The following is a 25,501-nucleotide window of genomic DNA, read 5'->3' as shown; positions in this document are numbered from 1 at the left end:
CAAAAAAACTGAACGTGTGTGTGTGTGTGTGTGTGTCAAACAGGTACAGCATGGGCCCATATCAAATCAGTGGAATTCATAAACTCGGGCCTTCAGATTTCAAAAAATATAAAGTAATCAAACCTCTTAAGCACCAGACAATTCTAAAGGAACAGATCAATTATATTAGATATTCTTTGCTTACAATGTGGAACCAGACTTCTAGTAATAGAAGGCACGACTACCTCTAACAACATTTCAGGATATCACAGGAATATATAGTGATTCACAAGAACCAGCAAGTTGGCTTATGGTCTGTTGACCTCTCAAGGGTACGCTCTCAGGTAGCCGCTACGTGGGAGCGTACCCTTGAGAGGTCAGACAATAAGTCAACTATCCAATCCAATCAAAAAACACGGTCACATGCAGATTTTTAACGAGCCGCATGATTTTGCAAAGCAAAAAGCAGTTTACCTCTCTCCCTCTATCTATTTTTTTTTAATTGAAGATACAAATATATATATATACACGTTTTCCAAGCCCCATAATGATTGTTGTCCTATTAGTATATTGCAGTGTGGTAGCCATCATTGTAAAATTATGTAATGTAGTTGGAGTATGTTTCATATTGGGACTCATGTTTCGCGTGACAGCAATGCTCTAACCCTAAGGGCCTGCACTGGCTTCAGTTGGGCTACTGTAAACAGCCCCATTTTGGTAAAAGAAACCATGGGGGCAAGCCCAGCCCTCAACTCCAGCCAAAAACTTTATAATATACGTTTTTGTCTGTAGTGACACGAAGTTTAAAAATGATATAAAAATAAAAAACAAGATCTGTTGCAGCAGCTGTAAAGTTAAATCTTCGAACAATTTTAGAGGCCGCTCAGGTTCCTGAAGAAAGCATCAGATATGCAGTAAAGTCTCTCCAGCTTTATATATCCGGGTGCTGACACATGGAACAGTTCAACAATATCCCCTGCCAATAAAAGGACAGTTGCTGTCCATCTGGTGTATCTAAAATCAGACACATAGCAGGAAGTCAAGTGGCAGCAAATTCAGCTTTCTGTCCAAGATAAATATGACGGAACTGACCGCTTGACTTACACTTGTGAAAAGATATCACAGGAAGTGACTGGAAGCATATTGTACATTAGCCCAGTTGCATCTGTCAGAGATAGCGGAGCCAGAAGTGGTGGAGTGAACCTTTCAACCAATTGCAGGTTTCCTTTCATAAAAGGAGAATCTTCCATGCCACTTTTGTTCGGTGCAGCTGCAATTCAGTTAATGTTAGTGACACCTGCCATGCCTAGTTATTGAACATTGGCCATCAAAAAAGATTAACATGGAGCAATTTCACCAGGTTTTGATTACTTTATATTCTAACTATATAAATATACCACTAGGCCCCCTTCATATCATGTTAATTGCCTTTCGCCCCGAGCAGCCCCGATACCTTGTGTAACACCCAGGGACACCTGCACTGGGGAGGCTCCTGACGTCACTGTTCTTCCCCAGGGTTTGAGTCCCTGGACAAGAGCACTACCTAATGCTTCCTCTGCCCGGTACACCAGCCATGGGGGAGCTCCGGACGTCTCTATCCATATAAAAAGAGGCCTCTTAGCCCAAAGAGATCCCTTTAATTATTTTGTACCATTTCTCTGAAATTTAAGTATTAAAGGGGTTGTCCACCTTCTGACAACGGATGACCTATCAACCAGATAGGTCATCAGTGCGGGTCAGACAACCAGACCCTGCACCGATAAGCCACTCAGGTGGCCTGCGGGCAACGGATGTTGTGGCACATTATGCCATGTAGAGCACGGAAACAGTTGGCTCCGTACATAGCATAGCGGCCGTGCTGCAGCTCTGCTCCTATTCACTTGAATAGGAGCAGAGCTGCAGTACTGCACCTCGGCCGCTATTCGGTGGCCGGAGCGAACTGCTTTCGGCATGTATGTCCGGTGCACAGAGGCAGCGGACCAGCTGATCTGTGCCGGGCCCAGGTGTCGACCCCCACAGATCATGAACGGATGATCTAGCCAGTGGATAGGTCATCAGTTTTCAGAAGGTCGAAAATCCCTTCAAGTCCATTGTTGCATACAGTTACCAATATGGAATACACATCCAGCATAACTTCATAATGTTTTGCAATAACAAAACATTTCCACTCAACACATACCAAACTGGACATTATTTGCTAATCTCCTACAGATCTGTTACATGAATAAATTCCTTAGAATTCAGGAGTAATTCAAGAAAAAGAGCAGAACGATGGCAGGGAAATCAAACTCCAATTCTGAATGGAGCGGGAAGAGGTCATAATGGGCCGGCAGGGCATAATCCGCATTTATGTTCTCCTGATTGACCTGGGAGAGAAGCTGTGGAGAATTTCACTTCCCCCTTCTCTGTACTTCTCTAAGGTGGTGTTCACATGTCACAGTCAAACTGCATTTTTTGCGGCAACTTTTGTAAAATTGTGACAAGACTGCCATTTTGCGAAAATCGTGTCTAAAATAATGGAAATTGACCCCAATGTTCAAATCCAGCCTGAAGCCCAGATTGCTCTTACACACTAAGGAAGCGATTTGGCTGATCGATATAATAGAGAGGATTATAATAAAGTTATATTTGGTTGCTGCAGTAAAATACCACCACGTGGCAAAGCTGCTACATATGAACATTGCATCGAGGGCCCCTCGTCTAGCGATGGGAACTACTGTCCTGGGTGGAAAGTCGATTGTTTATTACAGTTTCTCATGATTCTGGGCTGCGGGTTTAGACTAAATAGTAGTAAGATTCAACTAATACAAAACAACATCATGCGGGCAACGGGTTCCCATTAATCATATGCCATTTGAAGAAAGAGGATTTTTTTTTTTGCTAAAAGATTCCAAGGGGTTTAGATTTTGATATATATATATATATATATATATATATATATATAATATATATTGCTTGCTGTTTTGGCATTTATGTTGCTTATATTGGCGGAATAACCTCTATAGCAAGTTTATTTAGAATTAGGGTATGTTCACACGCAGTGGTTTCAGAAGTAATTCGGGCCGTTTGCATCTCGAATTACGCCTGAAAAAAAAAAAAAACATCTGCCCATTGCTTGCAAAGGGATTTACGGTGTTCTGTTCCCACGAGGCGTAAAAAGATATTGCGTCAAAAGAAGTGCAGGTCATTTCTTAGGAGGTTTACACCGTGAAAAACGCGAGTTGCTACAAAAAAAATCTGAAAACCAGGAGCAGTTTTCCCTTAAAAACAGCTCTGTATTTTCAGACGTTTTTGACTCCGCGTGTGAACATACCCCCTTATTCTTTGTCAGGTTTGGTGGCTGTTGATTCAGCCGGGAGATCCTCCTCCATAAAGAGGCTTAAGGTTTTGGGTTTTTTTCTTTCCAGAAGAAAAACCTGTGTTTATGGCTGTCTAAAGAACTCTTGACAACCCCTCCTCATCCCAGAGGCACCAGCGAAGAGGTTTCACTTCAGTCCGGTCACATTGCTTTGACGGCGGCATCGGCATTTTACTTAACCCCTTAAAGAGGCTCTGTCACCACATTATAAGTGTCATATCTCCTACATAAGGAGATGGGCGCTGTAATGTAGGTGACAGTAATGCTTTTTATTAAAAAAAACGATCTATTTTCACCACGTTAGGAGCGATTTTGGTTTATGCTAATGAGTTGCTTAATGCCCAAGTGGGCGTACTTTTACTTTCGACCAAGTGGGCGTTGTACAGAGGAGTGTATGACGCTGACCAATCGGCATCATGCACTCCTCTCCATTCGTTTAGACAGCAGAATCGCGTTCTTACTAGAACATGATCTGCATCCACATACACAGCGATTCTGCTTGATTAACGTTACTGCAGCGTCCTGATAATGAATAGACTTGACCATCCAGCCTGGACGTCATGTGTACTCAGAATCCTGACACTTCTGAATCTTTTCTGTGAGATTCCAGCAACGGATACGAAATCTCGAGAGATTACGGAGGTAAACGAGATTTCGTTTCCCGTGCTGGAAATCTCACAGAAAAGAGTCAGAAGTGTCAGGATTCTGAGTACACATGACGTCCAGGCTGGATGGTCATGTCTATTCATTATCAGGACACTAGATTAACGTTAATCAAGCAGAATCGCTGTGTATGTGGCTGCAGATCATGTTCTAGTAAGAACGCGATTCTGCAGTGTAAATGAATGGAGAGGAGTGCATGATGCTGATTGGTCAGCGTCATACACTCCTCTGTACAACGCCCACTTGGTCGAAGGTAAAAATACGCCCACTTGGGCATAAACCAAAATCGCTCCTAACGTTGTGAAAATAGATCGTTTTTTTTAAATAAAAAGCATTACTGTCACCTACATTACAGCTCCGTTCTCCTTATGTAGGAGATACGGCACTTCTAATGTGGTGACAGAGCCTCTAACAGCTAAGCCTGTTTGGGCCTCAATGACCAATTAATTTCTCTCATTTCTTGCATTCCAAGAGTAATTTGTGCGTCGTCGCAGCAGAGAGCCATAACTTATTTTTCCGTTGACTTTGCTGTATGAGGGCCTGTTTTTCGTAAGGGGAGTTGTAGTTTGTGTTGCCACCATTTTGCGGTACATAAAATTTGACGAATTTAAAAACAAATAAATTGAGGGGGGGGGGGGGGAGAGACAATACAACATTCTTTTTTAAATCTAGTTTCACGCCATGGGAGTGCAGTATAAATATTAGTTTCGCTTTATTCTACGGGTCATTACTACTGTGGTAGTATAGATTATATTTTACGTTACGTTTACTTTTTTTTTGGGGGGGGGGACTTGAGTACATTTTATTAAACATAATTGTATTTTTTCTGCCACTAGAGGACTTGAAGCAGGTATCCTTTGATTGAAAATGTTCATGCTTGGGAATACTTCGTAAGTATACTTTGTCAGTTATGATAGTCTAATAGGCAGATACCGATGGCAGTCCTTAAAGGGGTTTTCCCAAGATTAAAAGTTCTCTCCTAACCACAGAACAGGTAATAACATGCTGACCAGTGGGAGTCCGACCGCTGGTAGCCCACAGCTCAAGCGAATGGGGGTCCCATTCCTCTGAATGGAGCGCCAGGTCGCACATGCCGCTCCAATCATGGTCTATGGCTCTCCGGCAGTCCCATAGAGAATGAATGGATCAGCAGGGTGCATGCACGACCTGCCGCTCCATTCATTCGGCGAAACTGGACCCCCATTCTCGTGATCAATGGGAGTCACAGCGGTCAGACCCCCATCCATCAGCGTATTATCACCTTTCCTGTGATTAGGAGATAAAGGGGCTGTCCCAAGATTAAGTTAAGGACTTTCGCATACCACATGCTGCCATGGTAACCCATAGTTGCCCAGCAACCATATCGCGGGACGCCAATGGGCTGACAGGAGGAGACTTTTTAACTCTGTCAAATCTATGCAGAGTTTAAGCTGACGGGATCTTAAAATGTTCTCTAATTCCGTCAGAAGCCCGACTGTGTATTACACTTGTGCTGCTGATCTCGTGGGTACACAGATACGATGCAGAAACCAAGGGCTTGTCCACATGTAACGAATTGCTGTGTATCTTCTGTCCGGAATTGGGGACGGAAAATACGCAGCAGAATACAGTAGCAGCAAAGTGGGTGAGATTTAACAAATCCCATCCACACACTGCGTAAAATTTCCAACAGAAATGGACTTGTTGTTCAGAAGAGACGTCACCATCTCCCAACATTGCAAAAAACACCGCAAAATCCACAACATGTTCTGCAGTAAAAAACGCAGATGTAATTCCATTACATGTGGACAAGAACGAAGGTCGGGTTTCCACGTAGGAAATTCTGCAGCATTTACAGTAGCAGCAAAGTGGATGACATTTAGAAAATCTCATGCCCACGCTTCGGGGGAAAAAAAAAGCACAAATTTAGTGTGGAAAGTGTTCTGCGATGCATTTTTCAATTCCGCAGCATGTCAATTTATGCCGCGGGTTCTGTGCGGCTGCTGTGTGTTTGGCACATAGACTTAAAATGGAGAACATATATTCCGTAACCGATTCAGGTTGTTGCGGTTTTTACAGCGTTTATGCAGCGGAAACGCAGTAAAAACCACTGGAATTCTGCAGGTGCATATACTTTGCTTTAACCAATATTTAACACTAAATGCGCCGCGGAAAAAATACCTCACAAAATCTGCACCTACCCCGTGTTTATACAGCATTTTCTGCTAATAAAAACAGTAGCTACCCCAGAAAACACTGCGGATTTTAGGTTTACGGTACGTGGGAACTCGGCCTTCGGGATATATTCGTCATTATTTGTCAATGGGTTAGAGCATTGCCCTGCACACTGCAAGCATTAAATACTAAACCAAATAGAAAGCTTAGCACATATTCAACTGAGATAGATAGCTAGGCAGACAGGCAAATTATCATAAGGTATCACCCATCTTTCCCAGACTTCTGAATGGCAAATCAGTCAAGTGATGCAGTAATAAAACCCTTCCCCCTATTGCCGCAAATTTGTGGCAGCTGCAATGGTGGCCATATTGGTTGTCATTTATCCGAAGTTTTTCCTTGTAGTGGGGCGATATCAATACGGTCCTGGGGTGCCTGAATCTACAATTCACTGTGCCAAATTTATCCATTATCAATAATTTTGGATCATCGAAACAATGGATAAACCACACCAACCACATACATCAAGATTCCCTAATCCTACTATATTCTAGGTCAATGCAATCAAGTTATTCCACACACAACCCAAGGTCACAAACACAATGGTGTGAAAACAAGTTAATTCTACGAGGTTTTCCTGGTATGGACACAATAGCTACAGGTTTCCTGTAAGATCATTCCTATAGATAAGCAAAGACTAATGAATGAAGTAACAGGTTCAATACATAGATCAGTCACGTCACAGATTACTGGAAACACCCGCCCATTGCGATCATAAGAGTGGGGGGGATACAAGGAAGATGGAAAGAAAAAAAACAAAACAACCCATCAGTGTCCAGTATGGATTGCTCACACCAGTCGTGGAGTTCGCCAGTATTTTAGCACTGAAAGAAAAATCTGTTTCTCCGGTGTTGCTTGTACAGAGCGGAGGCTTGTGTTCCTTGGCAAAATGACAAATCAGATTTCTAAAGCATGATGCTTCGAATTCATCCAGCCAGTCCCCTTCCTTTCAAACCAGTATTATTAATATTATATACACACACACACACATATATACAAATCAGGAGTGTTACCTTTGATTTCTTATATAAATCCCCCTGCATATGTAGCACAAAGGCTTCAGTGTTTCCGCGAGGAAAGTCTGCAGCGTTTACGCACGGTAAATTCAGATTCCGCAGATTGAGAATCCACCCTGCAGGTCAATTTCTACACGTTTTCTGCACATTTTTTCCATAGATCATTATTGAGATATGTTCATCCACTAATACGTTGCAGCTTTTACACACTGAGCTCCGCAGGTTTTACACAACGTGTGCAGGTGCCCATTATGGAGGAAAACGCACAGAACCCTAGACAGTTTAATAAATACTTCATCTAACAAAAAACACAAAATCTAAAAAGTTCAGGGTTTTTTTCCTCTTTTTTCTCATTTTTGAACATAATTTAAAAAAATTACATTCAAGGCAACTTTACTATTGATTACTTTTAATTATAACAACCATCTGTTCTTCGGAGGTTTGCGCGCGCGCGTGTGTATGTATATATATATATATATATATATATATATATATATATATATATATATACACACACATATATATATATACACATACATACACACACATGTTATGCATACACACACACGCACTGCCGACATAACTGAGGAGGAGCGCTCGTCCCCAGGCTAGTTCCTTGTGACAGGAGCAAACTAGCGCCGATCAACAAGCGGTCTCATTGATTGGCGCTCGTTGCACCGGCCAAAATTGGCCGATGTAAAAGGACCTTAAGTGATGACAACTTCTGTACAAAGCTGCGAAATAGGTTGGCCGCTATATAATAAAATAAATGCGGATAAGAGCCTATGTATTCACGTGCAAAACGGGCGAAAAATAGAATGAAAAAAAAAGTGGAAAATATTTAAAATGGATTCTGTGTGTGTTTTTAAAACGAAATTACTGAAAAATTTCACAGAAAAAAATTGTGCTAAGAAAAAGATACCAAAAAGAAAAAAATCATGTGTTTAAAAAACCATCCGTGTGAATTAATGGCGTTTTGGGTTTTTTCCTCAACGGAGAAATTATGCTAACCTTTATCATTTGCATAATAAGTTAAAAAAAAAAAAAAAAAAGAGCATACGTTGCACAAACACTTCACATGTTAGTTCTGCTTTTTCGGAATTTAATGAAAAAGACAATAAGGTAAAAAAACCACCAGGAAAAAAATGACAGGCCCTCAACGCTGTACAGCGCACTACTCCTGTGAGTGACAATTCATAAACTCCCATTCACTCATGTAACATCTGTTTAGTGTGGGTTTTAATATGTAGGGAGGAGAAAACTAAAAAGGCACCACACTTTCACCAAGTGTAAATGTAGGATCATAGTACAAAATATACTTATAGGACAAGAAAATACAAACAGGGGAAAAAATATATATTTTTAAAAAAAAGCACATTGTAACAAAATAATTTTAATAATTAGGCCACATATCAATACTGAAAAACTATTGCGAAACAGCTGAACTAGAGTCTCCCATTCATTTCACAGACAGAAGCAAGGGTCAATCAGAAATTTGCAGAGAAACCCTAAGGCCCCATGCACACAACCGCAGAAATCATCAATTAATTCTGGTTCGCAATCACGGACCCATTCACTCCTATTGCCCATGGACACCTTCCCGTATATTTATGGGAAGGTTCAGTGGCGTAGAAAGGCTCCGCAAAAGATCCGACAGGTCCTATTTTGTTTGCTTGATACGGACCGTGCTCCCATGCTTTATATGGGAGCACGGCCTGCATATGTGGGTGGCTGTTCGCGGCAGCCAGCGGCCTGCCGTGCGCAGGGGGCCTAAGGGTCAGTTCACACAGAAGATCTTGCTTGGCAAGTCCCGCCATAAAATTCGCTGTAGAATTATTCCTGCGGTTGGCAGAAAGATTCCTCGTACCATTGACTTAAACAGGACTTACACGTTACCACCCATGGTGGGAACAAAACCAACCAAAAAACTGGACAGAAAAGCAGAGCCGAACAAATATATATCACATATACATACATAAATTCTGACATTAGCGATATTATGGAAGTAAAAAATAAATAGGGTGAAAATAAAAATAAATTGATGTTTTAGGCCCAGTTCACACTGAGCCTACTGGTGCTGATTTTGACGCGGGAACAGTGTTCCCGGGCAGCTTTTAGCCATTTGCGGGGGGGACAGAGGACGGACATGTCCTTTTTTGCCACGGTTTCCGCCTCTGAACCTCTGTTGAAACCAATGGGAGCCTGAAAAAAGCTGCGGTGCTCATTTCAAAGCATTTTTGGCAGTGTTTTTTCGCCCGTGGTCCTCAATAGCCGGGGGTGAAAAACCCAGCAAAAAAGCGCACGCAGATCAAAATGCCTAAAGGAATTTTGTGGCAGAGTTTTTTCTGCCTGCAAAAAGGTCTATGTGAACTAGGCCTAAAAACGAAAGTAGAACTTTGTTAAGAGGAGCGACATTGATATGCAAGAATCGGGAGACGGCATAAGCAGAATATGCTCAGGTATATTGTGACAGGCTAATGTGCTGCGAGAAGGACTGTCAGACCTACTCGTAATTTAGAGACACTGGTGCTCGTGATTGGTCACCGAGTAGTCAGGGAGATGACAGAACACTTTAGAAAGCCTGCTGGGAACTACAGAAACCGGAAGTGCACACACGTACACACACACTTTTCTATCTAACAAACTGAATTGTTTTCTTTTTTTGCCCCCCTCAATTATATTAGCCACTGGTAGTACAGATGTATTCTTCAAAAAGCTTAAAATGGGGAAAAATAAAACAAATAAAATAAGATTGCTCTCAATCATAAGTACCCAAGTCAAAGCACAAAAGGAGTAAGGGCCTGTTCACATAAGAATTGCCCTTCCGTTGAGGGGTTCCGTCAGAGGTTTCCGTCAGGTTAACCCCTCAACGTAAACCTCCGCTTCAGTTTCCCTCACCATTGAACTCAATGGTGACGGAAACCTAGCTAATGGCTTCCGTTTGTCACCGTTGTGACAGGGTTCCGTCGTTTTGGATGGAATCAATAGCGCAGTCGACTGCGCTATTTATTCTGTCCAAAACAGAACCCTGTCACAACGGTGACAAACGGAAGCCATTAGCTAGGTTTCCGTCACCATTGAGTTCAATGGTGAGGGAAACTGAAGCGGAGGTTTCCGTTAGACTTTCCGCTGAGGGCTTAACCCGACGGAAACCTCAGACGGAAACCCTCTGCGGAAACTAACGCTGATGTGAACACCCTAAATGACACAAAAAAAAAAAACTGACTGAACAGTGATCACAATGACCAAAAAACCTAAACTTGACGGCATAATGTCCTGGAATACTAATGTAATGTAGCGGGAGGTTTATTTTGCCTGTGTATTCACTAATGTATATTTATTTAGCTTAAAAAAGGTACAAACGACCTAAATAACTGGTTATGTTCAAAGCATTAAGTGATTAATTGCTCTGCCAAAAATCAAATTAAACCTGCCCCCCCCCCCCTGAGATTTTCATCTGAAGACCTAGCAACAAAGCCAAGCATGTTCCTAAATCTATACTGCCCCCATGTGGTGCAGTTGTGTAGTTACAGGAAACCAAAATAAATTCGATTTTGGCTTATTCGGTTTGAACTTCTACACTAGACAAGTGGCACTCCAACTGTTCATGAAAACCACGACAGTATGCTGGGAGTTGTAGTTTCAGATCATGGTAGTTCTAAGACCTGTGCTCCTATAACTGTAGACTATGGAAAACATGAGTGGGACTGCAAGAACCATAAAGAGATTGGCATTCCATTTTGCAAAGCGGAAACAAATTTTATAAGAAATGCCAGAAAAAGGGGCATGTTGGCGGGGAGAAGAAATCTGGTCTTGGGGATAAGCTAGGTTACAGGCTGTCTCGCGATAACTTCCTGCAGCCCAAAAAATGCCAGAATATCCCATTTCTTCATGACTTGTGTGTGTTCCTTGTTTATAAGAACTGAATCACAAGAGCTGCAAGCTTATGAGAGAGCTGTGACCATCACATGCTTCCTGCTAACCGAGCAATCACATGGCGACTTGAAAGAGAACCATTACTTAAATCAATGTGCACCGCAAGATAAACGATACGTTGGGTATTTTCCACATGGGCCACGGTAAATAAAGCAGAAACTCCAGCCTGTTAGAGACATGAATACGGCCTTTGTGACCAATACAATTTATAAAAAAAACTAAATACAACAGTCCCAGAGGGGCCAAATCCAGTGGCCTTTTTAGAGCCGTGAAAAGTATTTGTTGACAATTTGACAAATATCTAAACGTATACAGCCAATTGTGGTGCAATTTCAGAAGTTTGGATTGGTGGGCTCTGGGTGCGGAAACCTGGACCGTTGCTGAAAACGTAGGGGCAGAAGCGCTCAGCTGAGGGCCCTTCATCTTCGGCTGTGATGGGCACTCAGTGTTAGGCTGAAGACGGCTCACATAGAACGTCCATCTAAACCGTCTTTAGGCTGACAAGGAACACAAATCACAGTGGTAGATGCAGGGCGCTCAGCTGAGGACTTCTGCCCCTACGTTCCAGTGATAGTTGGGGTCTGCAAACTTCCGATATGTCTCTATGGCAAAAATATCAAAAGTTTGATGAGTGCAGTTACTCATTAAGGCTATGTTCACACTGAGAAATTCCGCCTCCCATTAACTAAGCTTTTTTCAACTAGCAGACAAAAAGAAGTGCCCTGCCCGATCTTCGGGGCGGATCCCGCCCAAACCTCCCATTGAAGTGAATTGGAGAAGGAATGTTTCTGCGAATAGCGGGAATAATTACGCGGCGAGACAAGTCAAGCAAAATCTGCCGTGTGAACATAGCCTAAGGGGTTTACCAGGTTCTATATATTAAAAGAAAAAAAAAATGGATTATTTTATGGCGTAGAACCGCACATATTCACCATAGACTCCCTTGGGTCTCTGCACTACATCAGAGATGACGCGCAGTACCGACATACGACCGCTGCAGGCAATTACTGTCCGCAGTGGTGATGTCAGTATGCACGGGGCATAACGACTGTAAACAGTGATTGGCCGCTGCCAGAAAAATATTAGAAAAAAAAAAATAAGGGATACCTCCATGCAATCCTACAGCTTGCAAGGTGCGGAAATAATGTATACAAGATAGTCAAATACTTCCTGGATGAGGACGTATGTAATAAATTACATCAAAATATATTTTAGGTTGAACACACTCACAGATTACTACATGTTATAATGACACGGACGAGAAGAAACGTCATTACTCCTTACCTATCTGCACTTGATCTGTCTGTGTCAGTGTCACGAAAGCCGATGTGTCATCAATCCAGGACACTTGAATTTTGCCTAGTGAGCAATAGGAAGAGTTATAATCTGTGCAAAAGTATGGACAAAAAGAACCAAAACAAAACAGACAGGCATCGAACATGCAATATAAAAACCATTGACAGCAACCAATCGGATTCCAGGTCTCATTTTTCAGAGGCGGCTTTAAAAATTAAAGAAATATGCTGACCAGTGACTGCAGTAGAGAATTCACTATAAAGGGTAGGAACACACTAGGCGTATACGCTGCATGAAACGGCACAGTGTAAGCGCTCTGGAAGCCACAGGGAATTCCACTTGAAAAACCGCACCAAATAGTGGTGCAGTTTTTTTGGCGTCATATCCAGTGTGGAAATCCTGCGAGAAAAAAATAAATAAATAAAAAAGTCTAGCCTTATCCCAGCTGAAGTAATGGCGTCCCTCTCTAGGGATGACAATGTAGTCAATGAAACCATCCCAGGAGGCCGGGCTGCGCTCAGAATAAAGGTTCGAGTCGCTAAGACTAAGGCAGGACGGGGGTAAGTATTAAGTTAATGTCAGATTTAAAAAAATTATTCAAGACTTTGCGGAATCGCGTATACGCTGCAAAAGTCGCAACACACAGTTCTTTGTTGCGTGTTTTACCACCCCATTGAATTTAATGAGGAAAAAACAGAAGAGCAGCGATTCTGCAGCATAAATGGACATGCTGCAGCTTACAAAAAAAACGCACCGCAGGTGAATTTATGAGCCTTTTCTTCCTGCAGATTTTTTTCCGCTATGTGTGGGTGAGATTTGTTTAAATCTCACCCACACTGCTGTTACTGTACTACGCTGCAGATTTTCCGTAACTAAACCGTTGCGGAAAATCCTCAGTGTTTACGCCTAGTGTATTCCTACCCTAAAAGTCTAACATCCTGCCATTAATCAGCTTCAAACATGGAACAGAAAAGCCGCACCAGCAGAACTAATGACAAAAAGGGTGCTTAGCTAAAACAAACATTACGTCTGTCTGGATCTGCTCCGGGAGAAGCCGCGGAATGATTTCTTATTAAGACTTCTGAGAGAAGCCGAAATCTAAATCCTGCAGCACATATCACCACACCACATCTTATGAAGGGTAATTAATACGGAGACGACTCAAGTCTATGACATCCTTTTAGGAAAGGAGCCGGTAAAGAACATTACAGGGCAAGGCCTTACCAAAAATGATAACATTGTTTGCCAAGACCAAATTGGGGATCTGTAGTCTCAGCTGTTGCATACTTGGAAGTCACATGAGAAAGCATAAAATTGAGCAATTTAAGTCTGCAACACTTCTTTATAATAGAGAGTACAAGGAGACTATAGCGTTACACAGGAACCTGGTCAGATTGTCTGGCCTTTCATCAGAGTCTTTGGGTAATTCCTTTTATCCTCTGCAGCAGTTTCCCTCCGCTCTGGTAAAAGGAGATGGATTACAGATCTGTCTCCTTCAGTCCAGGTGGCCAAGTCATAATAACTGACCCACTGACTAGCTCATTTGGGATTCCCTAAAGCCATAAAAGTGCATTCACATATCGCAGTTTTGCCACAATTTTTTTTATTTTTTATATCAATCCAATTTTATTGATCCGAACATCAAAAAAAATAACACAATTACATTCATATTTCAAGTATTTCAACATCGTATACAATAATTACAACATGTAAGAAAACCCCCAACATCCCCTCTCCCCCCACCCTCCACACAGCCCCCATCCATATCTCTACCAATTGTTTGCAATACCAATCCGAAAAGGAATCCGTTCTATTAACAGGTTTCCCGTCCAACCCTCCTTTGCTCCAACCTCGGTCACCTCCAATTCCTCAGATGACTCGTGCCCGTATTCTACTCAGGTCAGGTGATACCACCTCAGAGCAAGCCAACCATCCGCTCCATTGTTTATCAATTTTTTTTCCGTGCCTCTTTTTGAAAATATCTTATACTCCATCAGGATATTATGATTCAACATTCCTACAATTTCCTTCATCCTTCAAATAGGTCTTTCAAATGCTGAAATGATCTCAGCACGTTATCATCATACAAGTGCTGTAATCGCCCAACCCCTGCCAGCTCCCATTTTTGCATGCACTCTAATTGGTACAAATCCCACAGGACCGGATTATGCCATAAGGGAGTATATTTGGTGCACATTCCCACTCCCAAGATCTGTTTGCATTGCCACCAGACTTTATGTATCAAGAGCAATGTAGGTTTAGCACTCGCCAGTCTCTTAAAGGTATGCGCTTCCAGACCCTCTAGCGGGTTGAGTCCTCCCCCCATGTATGACAATAAGCGTGCGCTAGATCCCCATGTCTCTGAATCCTCCCACCCTTTAAACTGTTGGCTCTGAGCAGCCAAGAAATATATCCAGGCGTTTGGCAGTGCAACCCCCCCCTTCATCTATAGGCAATTGCAGTTTCTCCAATTTTATCCTCGGAACCCCTTTTTTCCAGACCAGATCCCGAAAGAGATTATGCATTCGTCTGAACCAATGTTTAGGTATCCATACTGGGGAATTATGAAGGATATACAAAACTTGAGGCATGAGGATCATCTTGATTAGTCATCCCCAGAGCAGAGAGCGGGAGCCTGTTACAGGCGTCCACCTTATGTTTAACCTTGAGCAGCAGTGGTAAAACATTCAAGTACATATAGTCTTGGACCCTGGCCATCACCTTAACCCCTAGGTACGTAAACTCAGAGACTATCGGAACCCGTAGTCCCACTCCAGTGTCCACAACATTAACCGGGTCAAGTGGCATAAGAGCAGACTTGGTCCAGTTAATATTTAATCCCGAAAACACCCCAAACCTTGTGATCGTGTCCATTACTACCTCCAGAGTTTTCTCAGTGTCCGCCATATATATTAAAATATCATCTGCATATAGCGAGATTTTTTTCCTCCATTTCCCCATATTGCAGGCCCCGTATGCGCTCGTCCTGTCTTATGAGACACGCCAGTGGTTCCACCGCCAAAGCAAACAGCAATGGTGACAGTGGGCACCCCTGGCCAGCGAAAACTTTTCGGACAATGCACCACTCGTATGCGAGCTGTAGGGGCCACGTACAGCAACTGTACCCATTTCATGAAATTAGAGCCAAATCCCATATTTTCTATTACCCGCCATAAGTACCCCCACTCTACACAATCGAACGCTTTCGCGGCATCTAGCGTTAGCACAGCCCTTCCCCGCGAACTTCCGGTATCGCCTGAAGATTTAAGAACAACCGCCTGAGGTTGACAGCCGTCGATTTGGAAGGCATGAACCCCGACTGGTCTTCATGCACCACCTGATGAAACCACCTTATTTAGCCGCAGCGCTAGAACCTTCGCCAAGTTCTTAACATCCGACGTCAGCAAGGATATCGGTCTATAGGACTCCGGCAATTGACTATCTTTCCCCTCTTTCGGGAGAACCACTATCGTTGCATCATATATGGAGTCCGGCAATTTGCCTCTGTCAAAGCTATCCTGCAAAGTGATTAAATATTGTGCCGCAAATTCCGTTCCATATTCCTTATAAATCTCCCCTGGTAACCCATCTGGACCCAGAGCTTTCTCATTTGCCATATCCCTTACCGCCTGTTCCAACTCCTCCAAGGAAATAGGTGCCTCCAAGCTTTCACGGGCCTCAAGGCCCAATGTAGGCAAATTAATGCTTCCCAAGTAATCTTCCAGTTGCTGAGTGTCGTAATGCGCTTTGGAGGTGTATAGGTCAGTATAAAACCGCTTAAATATTTGCAGGATTTGCCCCGTGTCTGCCTCCACCCAACCCCCCCCGAAGACCATGAATGAAATTGTTACTCCCTTGCGGCTGTGCCATCCTAACGAGTAATCTCCCCGCAGTTTCCCCTTCTTCATAATAATATTTCTGTTTAAGGAATAAGCGTTTATTATCCGCCATTGCTAGTTGGTGATTTTTCAACAGCGTCTGAGCCTCAACCCAGTGTCTAAGTGTCTCCTCTGATCCCTCCTCCACATGTCTCCCTTCTGTTTCTGTCACTCGATCCTCCAAGCTTTCTCCCAATTGCCTAGACTTAGTTTTAATTCGCTTAATATATTGAATGAATACTCCTCTCAGCCATGCCTTCATGGCGTCCCATAACACCCCTTGCGACACCGACTCAGTATTAAAAGTAAAATATTCTGTGATCAAGTCCTTTATTTCCCCGCCATCCATCAATTTCAGCCAGAACGCATTCAGCTTCCAATTCCAGGGGTTCCTGGTAGGTCTTACACCCACATCCAGTGTTACCGCCATCGGAGAGTGATCTGACAACGCCCTCTGTAGATATTCAATTTGCGCCACATACGGTACTGCTGAGGCGGAGCATGCTACCAAATCTATTCGTGAAAGAGACTGAAACGTAGACTGCACATGAGAACTGCCTCACCCCTGGATGCTTATCTCTCCAAATATCCCGCAAGCCCAGTTCCACCATTAATCTTCCAAAGGCAGTCAGGTCTCCCCCTTGCCCACCCCCTCCCCTATGAAATCTATCCAACCCTTCAGACATCACTGCGTTAAAATCCCCCATCAAGGTTAACGGTACCTCAGGCCACCTTGAAAGTTTTTCCGTAACTCGTTTAAGTACAATGCTAGAATAAGGCGGAGGGATATACAGTACCACTAGAATACATTCCCAATGATATATAGTACAGTGCACTCCCAGATATCTCCCCTCCTCATCAGAGAAAGACGAATGACAGACAAAGGGAAGGCGCTTATGTATCAGCAAACTCACCCCCCTAGAATAAGTCGTATGGAAGGAGTGAAACCCATGTGCAATCCACACTCTTTGCAATAAGGACACAGATTCTCTAGTCAGATGCATTTCTTGCAGCCCCACTATCAAGGCACTTTGTTGTTTAACCCAATTGAAGATTGTCTGTTGTTTCCTAGCTTCCCGTATTCCCCGGACATTCCAGGATAAGAATTTAACCGACCCCATCAGGCGTCATATCAGAGAAATCCGTTGCTACTCCAAACTAGTACCCCCGAGATACTGGGCCGTGCGTCCCCTCCCTCCTCCCCTCCCCCCTGTACAAAACCTCCCCTCCGAAAAGGGTCAGAGCGACATGTACGGTCTCTCCTATCGAGCAGAGGCACACCGTAGTGTGAACTTTTGACATGCCCTAACGGCATCTCCAACTTAACCATGTAACTTTCTCACCACTTCCAGTGAGCTGTGGCTCCCACTGCTATTCATATGTATTAAACAATCCCACACAATCAGCAGATTTTACAGATACATTAGGTACCCAGTAACGATCCCACAATACCATTGCCAACAAGTACGGCCGATTTGTTAAAAGGATATCACCCTGTCGTGTGTCAGACAAGGGTGCTCGCACATAGAACAGCAGAACAACATGTAATAGACTACAGTCCCGCAAAAGATTCCTTGACTCTAAACTTCACCGCCTAGGCGGGCTTTCACACATCCTCTGCTCCAGCTTGTCTCCGCAGCCGCGTCTCATTGCAGTCCAGCCATCTGGCAGCCTCCCTGGGGTTCTCAAAGAATGAAGCAGTCCCAAATGCAACTACCCGCAATTTAGCCGGATACATCATGGAGTATGGCATGGACAAGTTCCTCAGACGCTTCTTTACGTCCCAATATTGCAGCCGCTTCTTCTGCACTTCCGCAGAGAAATCCGGATAAAAGGATATTTTAGCGACATTAATGGAGATATCCTGCCATTCCCTTGCTTTCCGCAGGATCTTATCTCTATCCTTGTAATGTAACAGCTTCACTAAGACTTGTCTCGGGGGTCTCCCCGGCGGTCCCGGTCTGGTAGGTACTCTGTGCGCCCGTTCAACAGCATATAAAAAGGAGACAGCTCTTCGCGGCCAAACTGCTCCAGCAGCCATTTTTCAAAAAACTCATCTGAATTATTGCCTTCCACTTTTTCCGGCACTCCGACCAAACGCACGTTTCTGCGTAACCGGTTCTCTAAATCATCCGCCTTGGCCTGCAGGGCAACCACCGCCAAAGAATGTGACTGTACATCACGTCTGAGCTCCGGTATAACATCTTCCACTTCAGACACTCTCCCCTCAATAACTGTGGTTCTTTCTGCCACTTTCTGTAAATCATTTCTTAACAGAATGTCTTCCTTCAGGCCTCCCACCTGCCCAGTCAGCATAGATAAAAATCGAGGAATTCTGCTTTACTGCAGCAAGTATGTCTGTGAGGGACGGCTCTTTCACCTGGTCTCTCCTGTGAAGCGCTCTGCCACCATCCTCATCAGCCCGCCTGTCCCGCCGCTGACTACCCAGCTCTTCCTCCTCTTCACTCACCGTGTCCTCCCCCAACACGGAATATCTCGAGCCAGATGCCAGGGTGCCCGCCTTCCCACTGCTAGCCACCGTCGTCTTGCCTGCTGCAGAGCCGTGTGCACGAGGAGTTCGTGCAAATCTCTCCAGCCTGTCTGCTGCTTCAGACCGCATGTGCCTGCTCCTGCAGTCATTCTCCTCGGCGCCATCTTGGCTTCCCGGCCCCGGACTCGCCGGCTGTGTTTTTTGCTTTTTAGATTGGGTCATTGCAACTGTGCTAAGCGGTATCGTCTCCTCCAGCTTCCCCGTCTCCAGGTCGGTGAGTATTACCAGGTAAATCAGGGATATTCTGTACTTTCAGGATGGACACAGCGGGAGCTCCAGCGACACACGTGCGCTTACATCTGCTGCTAGGCCACGCCCCCCTGCCACAATTTTTAAAACCGCAACATGCAAATACACCATTTGAGTATGTTCACATTTCCCCACCGTGGTGCCCCAGCCACACCTCTGCAATATCTGAAATAGAACATGTATATATTTATGGTATTTGCAGTTTCTGTGCTACATGCCATGCCCGAGCCACAACGGTTTACAAGGTGCGTCCTAAAAGTAATGAGAATGGCTTCCAAATAAATCCTTTTATTAAAAAAAACACAAAAAAAAACATACTATTAGGCTCGATAACCTTCAAAGCAAGTGCCTGAGACTGAACACAACTATTCGAGACACGGCCATTCTTCATGTGAGAGGTTATTTAGAGCCCCTGTTGCGGCTGACTGGACGTTTCTGCAATTAAGCTGTGCTCACGTCTGCGTTCCGTTCCGTTGATGGGTTCTGTCAGACCTTTCCATCGGAGGAACCCATCAACGGCAACCATAGCTGCCGTTTGATTACCGTTGATTTAAACGGTAATACTTCCATTGCAAATGGCTTACGTTTGTTTAGCGGAAACAGCATAGTCGACAGCGCTATTGTTTCCGCAAAAAAAATAATTATGTAACGGAGACAAAACAAACCATTTGCAATGGAAGCATTACCATTGAAACCAATGGTAATGCAAACGGAAGCTATGGTTTCTGTTTGCCTTTCCGTTGATAGGTTCCTCCGACGGAAAGGTCTGACGGAACCCATCAACGGATATCGGATGCTCATGTGAACAGGCCCTTAGTCTGACATTTAAACATCGGTCCTGATCCAGAGTAGCCTTGATAATGGCCATATTTTCATCGGTTCTTGATGTTGAATGTCGCCCTGGGTTCACCCATGGCTTCCCTTCCATCCTTGAAAGCCTCCTGCCATCTGAAAATTTGGGCTGAAGGCAAAGCAGCTTCCCCATACATTGTCTTCAGCATCTCTAAGGTTTCTGAAGCGGTTTTTCCAAGTATCACGCAAAAATTGATTGCGTATCGCTGTTCGATGCTCCTTTGCATTTTCGTTCGTGACGAGAGGGAAAAACAAGGGGGCACTTTTGCATCGTACTGACACTTCGAAGGGCTCGGGCTTAACGGAGTATGGTCCAGACATTAATTGAGACACCTCCACAACAACCTCCAACCCCACTTTCCTAATGAGGGCTTCATGGGGAGTGTAAAAAATAAATAAATCACTCATTACTTTTGGGACGCACCTCGTATACATGTTTGTTTTCCTGCTTAGGATTAAATTCAATAGGTGGGAAAAAAAAAAAAAAAAGGATAAAAAGGCATGTTGCAGATTAAAGTAATGCAGCATGCTCTGGAAATTAAATTGCTTTGTCACATTGTGTAATGGGGAAATCACATTCCCCAAAATGCAGTGCAATTGGCCAATGAGCTAAAACGCCAAAGCCGCTACATGTGAACACAGAATAACTGCAAGCACCTATACAATATCAGCCCCTAAACCAGACATAATTTATAAATCTAAAATCACCTCATGTGGGGCCATAGACATGACAATAATTTGACCGATCTAACACATAACCACAGGACAGAACAATGATTGGCCCGGAATCTAAAGAGACAAAAACGGTGGCTCATGATGAAAACTTATCAGACAGATTTAGAAATATATTCTGGATCACTAATCTTAGAGGCTCTGTCACCAGATTATAAGTGCCCTATCTCCTACATAATCTGATTGGCACTGTAATGCAGATAACAGCAGTGGTTTTTATTTTGAAAAACGATCATTTTTTTAGCAAGTTATGAGCAATTTTAGATTTATGCTAATGACTCTCAATGGACAACTGGGCGTGTTTTTACTTTTTACCAACTGGGCGTTGTACAGAGGAGTGTATGACGCTGACCAATCAGTGACTAATCAGTGTCCTGCACTTCTCATTGTTCCAGCCCAGCATGATCCACAGCACAGTGTGATTGTGCAGTGAAAAAAGCTTGGCTGGAACAATGAGAAGTGTATGAGGCTGATTGGTCAGCGTCATACACTTCTGATGGCACAACAGAGGGGGCCGCCCCCTCTCTGTCTGCTTAGATTGCAGCGGTTGCTCTTGACCGCAGCATCTAAGGGGTTAAACATCGAGCAGTATCCCACTCTTTACACTAAAGTGTCGGCTGTAAGATACAGTCGACACGCACGTTCTATGGAGCGGGCTAAGCCCGTTCCATAGTCCAAGCCAACCTCCGCCGTAACACCGGGAAAGGATCAGGAACGAGCATTCATATGAACGCTCTTTTGGCGATTGTTGGCCCGTGTAAAAGGGCCTTTCGTAAATAGAGCTCAATCAAATTAATTTGCATATTGAGGATCAAAACATGAAACCCTCATCTGAAGATTGGAGTGCAGATACTCTCACATTCCCCTATCAGCGCACCGGGATATTAAACATTTCTTTGGTGTTTGCTTTTGGGATATCAATGAGCTCATGGAATGTGTTCAATCAATATAAACTTTAAATGTAGGGCCTAAGCCTATTTCAATAAACCGGTTACTCATACAGATCCTCAGTACAAGCCCCCTAAAACTTTCCTTACAATCGCTGTGGAATATAACAGTAAATTGAGAACGTCTGACAGCTAATGTAATCAGAACAAAATATGTCTGACAGACGTAAAGATTAGGTTGCACAGGTTCATGCGTGAGCCAACTTTCCTAAAGAAATCCTATATTCCAGATGAGGAGATGAAATGAGCAATACAATAGCAAACTATAATATGGACTCCAGCTGGGGCTGCCTAATATTGTTTTAATTGCACACTTTTATTAATTTGATTCTTAAAGTTTCCAGAAGAAAAACTTTGAATATTTGCAGACACACACCTAAGATGTTCCCAGTAGATAAGCCCAAGTTATTTTGGTTTAAGTCTACCACTGTATTGTAACAAATATTTTAAAGCTAAAAAATGTGGGAACATCGGTGTATAGTTTGGTTTAGGTGGGAGGGATTCGGGGAGGAGTTGTGTTTTTGTACAATGTAACGAAAAACTACTAAAATTCGCTACGAGGGTAGAGATAGATAAAAAGTATTCACCCCTCTTTGGTGGTTTTGTTGAATTACAACCTAGAATTAAAATGGAAATTAAATTTATTTCATGTAACGGGCCTGACAAGATATTTCAAATAGTTACGGTAGAATGAAAAAAAACCTTGTTTTAAAAAATAAAAATAAATAAAAGGTTGTGAGTGCATATGTATTCACCCCCTTTTGGTATGAAACACCTAAATAAGTTCTGGTCAAGCCAATTCATTTTCAGACGTCACATAATTGGCTGAATAAGGTCCCCCTGTGTGCAGTCAGTAGGACTGGGCAATTAAGACCTAAATCAAAATCACGATTAATTTAACATGTAACCTCGATTACGATGATTGAATGATTTAAGCCACACCCCTTTTACATGTCACTCCCTTTATTTGCATGCTACGCCGTTGAATATTTATCCGGAGTCTGCTGTAAATAATATACCCCGACACTGCCCCCACACATTATATTGCACCCATAGTGCTCGCCACACAGTACAATGCCCCCCATAGCTGCCTCATAGTATAATGCCCCCATAGCTGCACCCAACAGAGTATAAAATCCCCCATAGCTGCCCCCACTGTGTATAATGCCCCTACAGCTGCCTCCAATAGTGCCTTATAAAAATAATAATATACATACTCACCTAATTCCATTCCAATGAAGCGTAGAGGAGACCCCTTGGGCTGTGCAGAACGGAGCAGACAGGCACAATGATGTCACTGCCTCACGTCCAGTGATACATAGTAAATGGTAGAGCGGGGACCTTACGGTCTCCTGCTTTACCATTGGATTCAACTATATCTGCACCCGGAAGAGGCGGTAGAAAATAAAAATGAAAAAAAACAAAATTCACAAGATCACGTCGATTAATTGCGCGGAATTCCGACTTCGATTAATTGCCCAGCCCTAATTTAAAGCATCACATGATCTGTCACATGTAGTCCGTATAAATGCACCTGTTCTGAAAGGCCCCTCAGTCTACAAAACCACGAAGTCAGCAACATGAAGACCAAGGAGCTCTGCAAACAGGTCAGAGACAAAGTTGTGGAGAATAGATCAGGGATGGGTTATAAAAAATAAATCTAAGACAGAACATTCCACAGAGCACCATTAAATCCATTATAACAAAATGGAAAGATTATAGCACAACTATAAACTTGACAAGAGAAGGACGCCCACCAAAACTCAGAGCAGACGGGGAGGGAATCAAATAGTCAACGATAACACTGAAGGGGCTCCAAAAGATTCACAGCAGAGATGGAAAGATCTGTCCATAGGACCACTAAAAGCCGTACGCTCCACAGAGTGGGGCTTTATGGAAGAGTGGCCAGAAAAAAAAACAGCTTAAAAAAACCCATAAGAAAACACGTTGTTCTAATAAACTAACAAAAAGAGAAATTGCCATATATGCCATTTTTAAAGGGATATTACAGTTTCAGCAAATAAACCTAAAAGGGTTTATCAGACGGTACTAAAGAAAAAAAAAATTCCCCAAACACACAGAACCTTGTTCCCCAATGTAATTATATTCTTTACGCCAACAAAAAAATAAAAAATAAAGTCTCTACCATAACATCCTTATCGCTCCCCAAACGCTGGAAGACTTCCTGGGTTTTAGGCAGGACTGTACGCTGTTCTTTTGATTGTTTTGTACATGTCCCATCATGCTTTGCTGAACACTAATCTCCGCCACATCACTCTGTCTGTCGTCCTGAAAAATTCCGCCCCTAGTCCGCCTACACCTTTCCACGTTACAAGCTCCAACATCTCCGTTTCCGTAACTCCAATAGTAGTGAATGGCAGTTACAGAAGCAACGTAGCATGCAAGCTACTCCGTTTCCGTAACTCACGACCATATCAAGTTTTTCATGGTTGGAATTCCTCATTCAGCCACAACACAGAGCGGCTGAACAGGGTTTAGGGGGCCCCGTTCTGGAGACAGGTGCAGGTCCCAGAGGTGGGACCCGCATCTGACATATCCTGTGGATATGTCATAAAATGTCCTTCATGGGAAAACCCCTTTAAATTTACTTAGGAACTTGTTTAGACATTGTTTATGTTCTCCGGATGACCCCTATAGGAGGGGTTTTCCAGTCCCTAAAAATTGATGGCCTATCCTCAGGATAGGCCATCAACAGTTGATGGGTCGGGGTCTGACTCCAGGGACTACCGCCGATCAGCTGTTTTGAAGGGGGTGCAGTGCTCGCACGAGAGCGGCTTCCCCTTGACTTCTAATTGCGCACTGTGAATAGTCAACATGGATGTGGCGGCGATTCACAGTATTGCAGCCATCTCTCATTTAAAGAGGATCTGTCACTAGTTTAGTAATGTCCAATCTCCTAGCTAATATTATAGGCGCTGTCAAACTGATAATGATAGTGAAAATTGTGTCCCAAAAAGTTTATTTGAAAAGTGATGAGCTTTTTTCTTAATATGCAAATGAGGCTACACTAGACATGCGGGTACCTCTGACACTGTCCTTTCAGCATTAAGCTGCTTCTTACAGTGTGAGAGACTGAGGCTGGAGGGAAGGGTGGATCACTTCAAATAGCCATATTTCCATCTGTGGACCACATAGAACAGTGCTTCTGGTGGCATATGAAAGATGAGATTCTAATCTTTCATTTGGAACCATATCACAGTTCTAGCTGTGAAACAAACGGAGATATCACTGGGTGAAAACAAGCTGTATACTATATGATCACGCTGTGTTGCTGGGCTGGAAAGAGGGGGAAGCTGTATGCGGATGCGGATTGGAGAGCGTCATACAGAAAACATTACACTTCCCAGAGTTAAAAGAAATTTACCTCCTATTTGGCACGTTTAGCCAAATTACCATATTTAGAACAAAGCTCAACTTTACAAATAATAAAAGTTTTTGAAAAAAACTACACTATCAGCATCAATGTGCCTTTTAGATTAGTTAGGAGATAGGGCATTAATAAACTAGTGACAGATCCTCTAAGTGAATGGGAGACGGCGGCTGCAATACCTCTAAATCGCCACTAAATGTGTGTCGACTAGTCACAGTGAGCAAGTAGAAATGAAGGGGAAGCAGCACTCGTACGAGGGTCCCAGGAGTCAGACCCCGACCCATCGCCTATTGATGGCCTATCCGGAGAATAGGCCACGACTGGACAGCCCCTTTAATTATTTTGTATGATGAGAAATTACACAATTTTTACAATATTCTTTATCAATTCCTTAAGGATTTAAAGTCCTCTGCTTGCTGTCAATCAAAAGGAACCTTCA

At 43.3% G+C, this 25,501-nt stretch overlaps 1 protein-coding gene across 2 annotated transcripts in view; it reads right to left on the bottom strand.

Moving 5' to 3' along the window:
• PARN (poly(A)-specific ribonuclease) overlaps nucleotides 1–25,501 on the bottom strand; it is a 101,816-nt gene that overhangs the window by 30,286 nt on the left and 46,029 nt on the right. For both annotated transcript variants that reach the window (XM_075830124.1, XM_075830125.1), the window contains exon 21: nucleotides 12,451–12,525. In XM_075830124.1, the coding sequence (XP_075686239.1) occupies nucleotides 12,451–12,525 (75 nt within the window). The remainder of the gene's footprint in view (nucleotides 1–12,450; nucleotides 12,526–25,501) is intronic.

The sequence above is a fragment of the Rhinoderma darwinii genome, chromosome 6 (assembly GCF_050947455.1).
Source record: "Rhinoderma darwinii isolate aRhiDar2 chromosome 6, aRhiDar2.hap1, whole genome shotgun sequence".
NCBI lineage: Eukaryota > Metazoa > Chordata > Amphibia > Anura > Rhinodermatidae > Rhinoderma > Rhinoderma darwinii.
The sequence above is the reverse complement of the archived record's forward strand: the minus strand, read 5'-3'. Positions and strand labels throughout refer to the sequence as shown.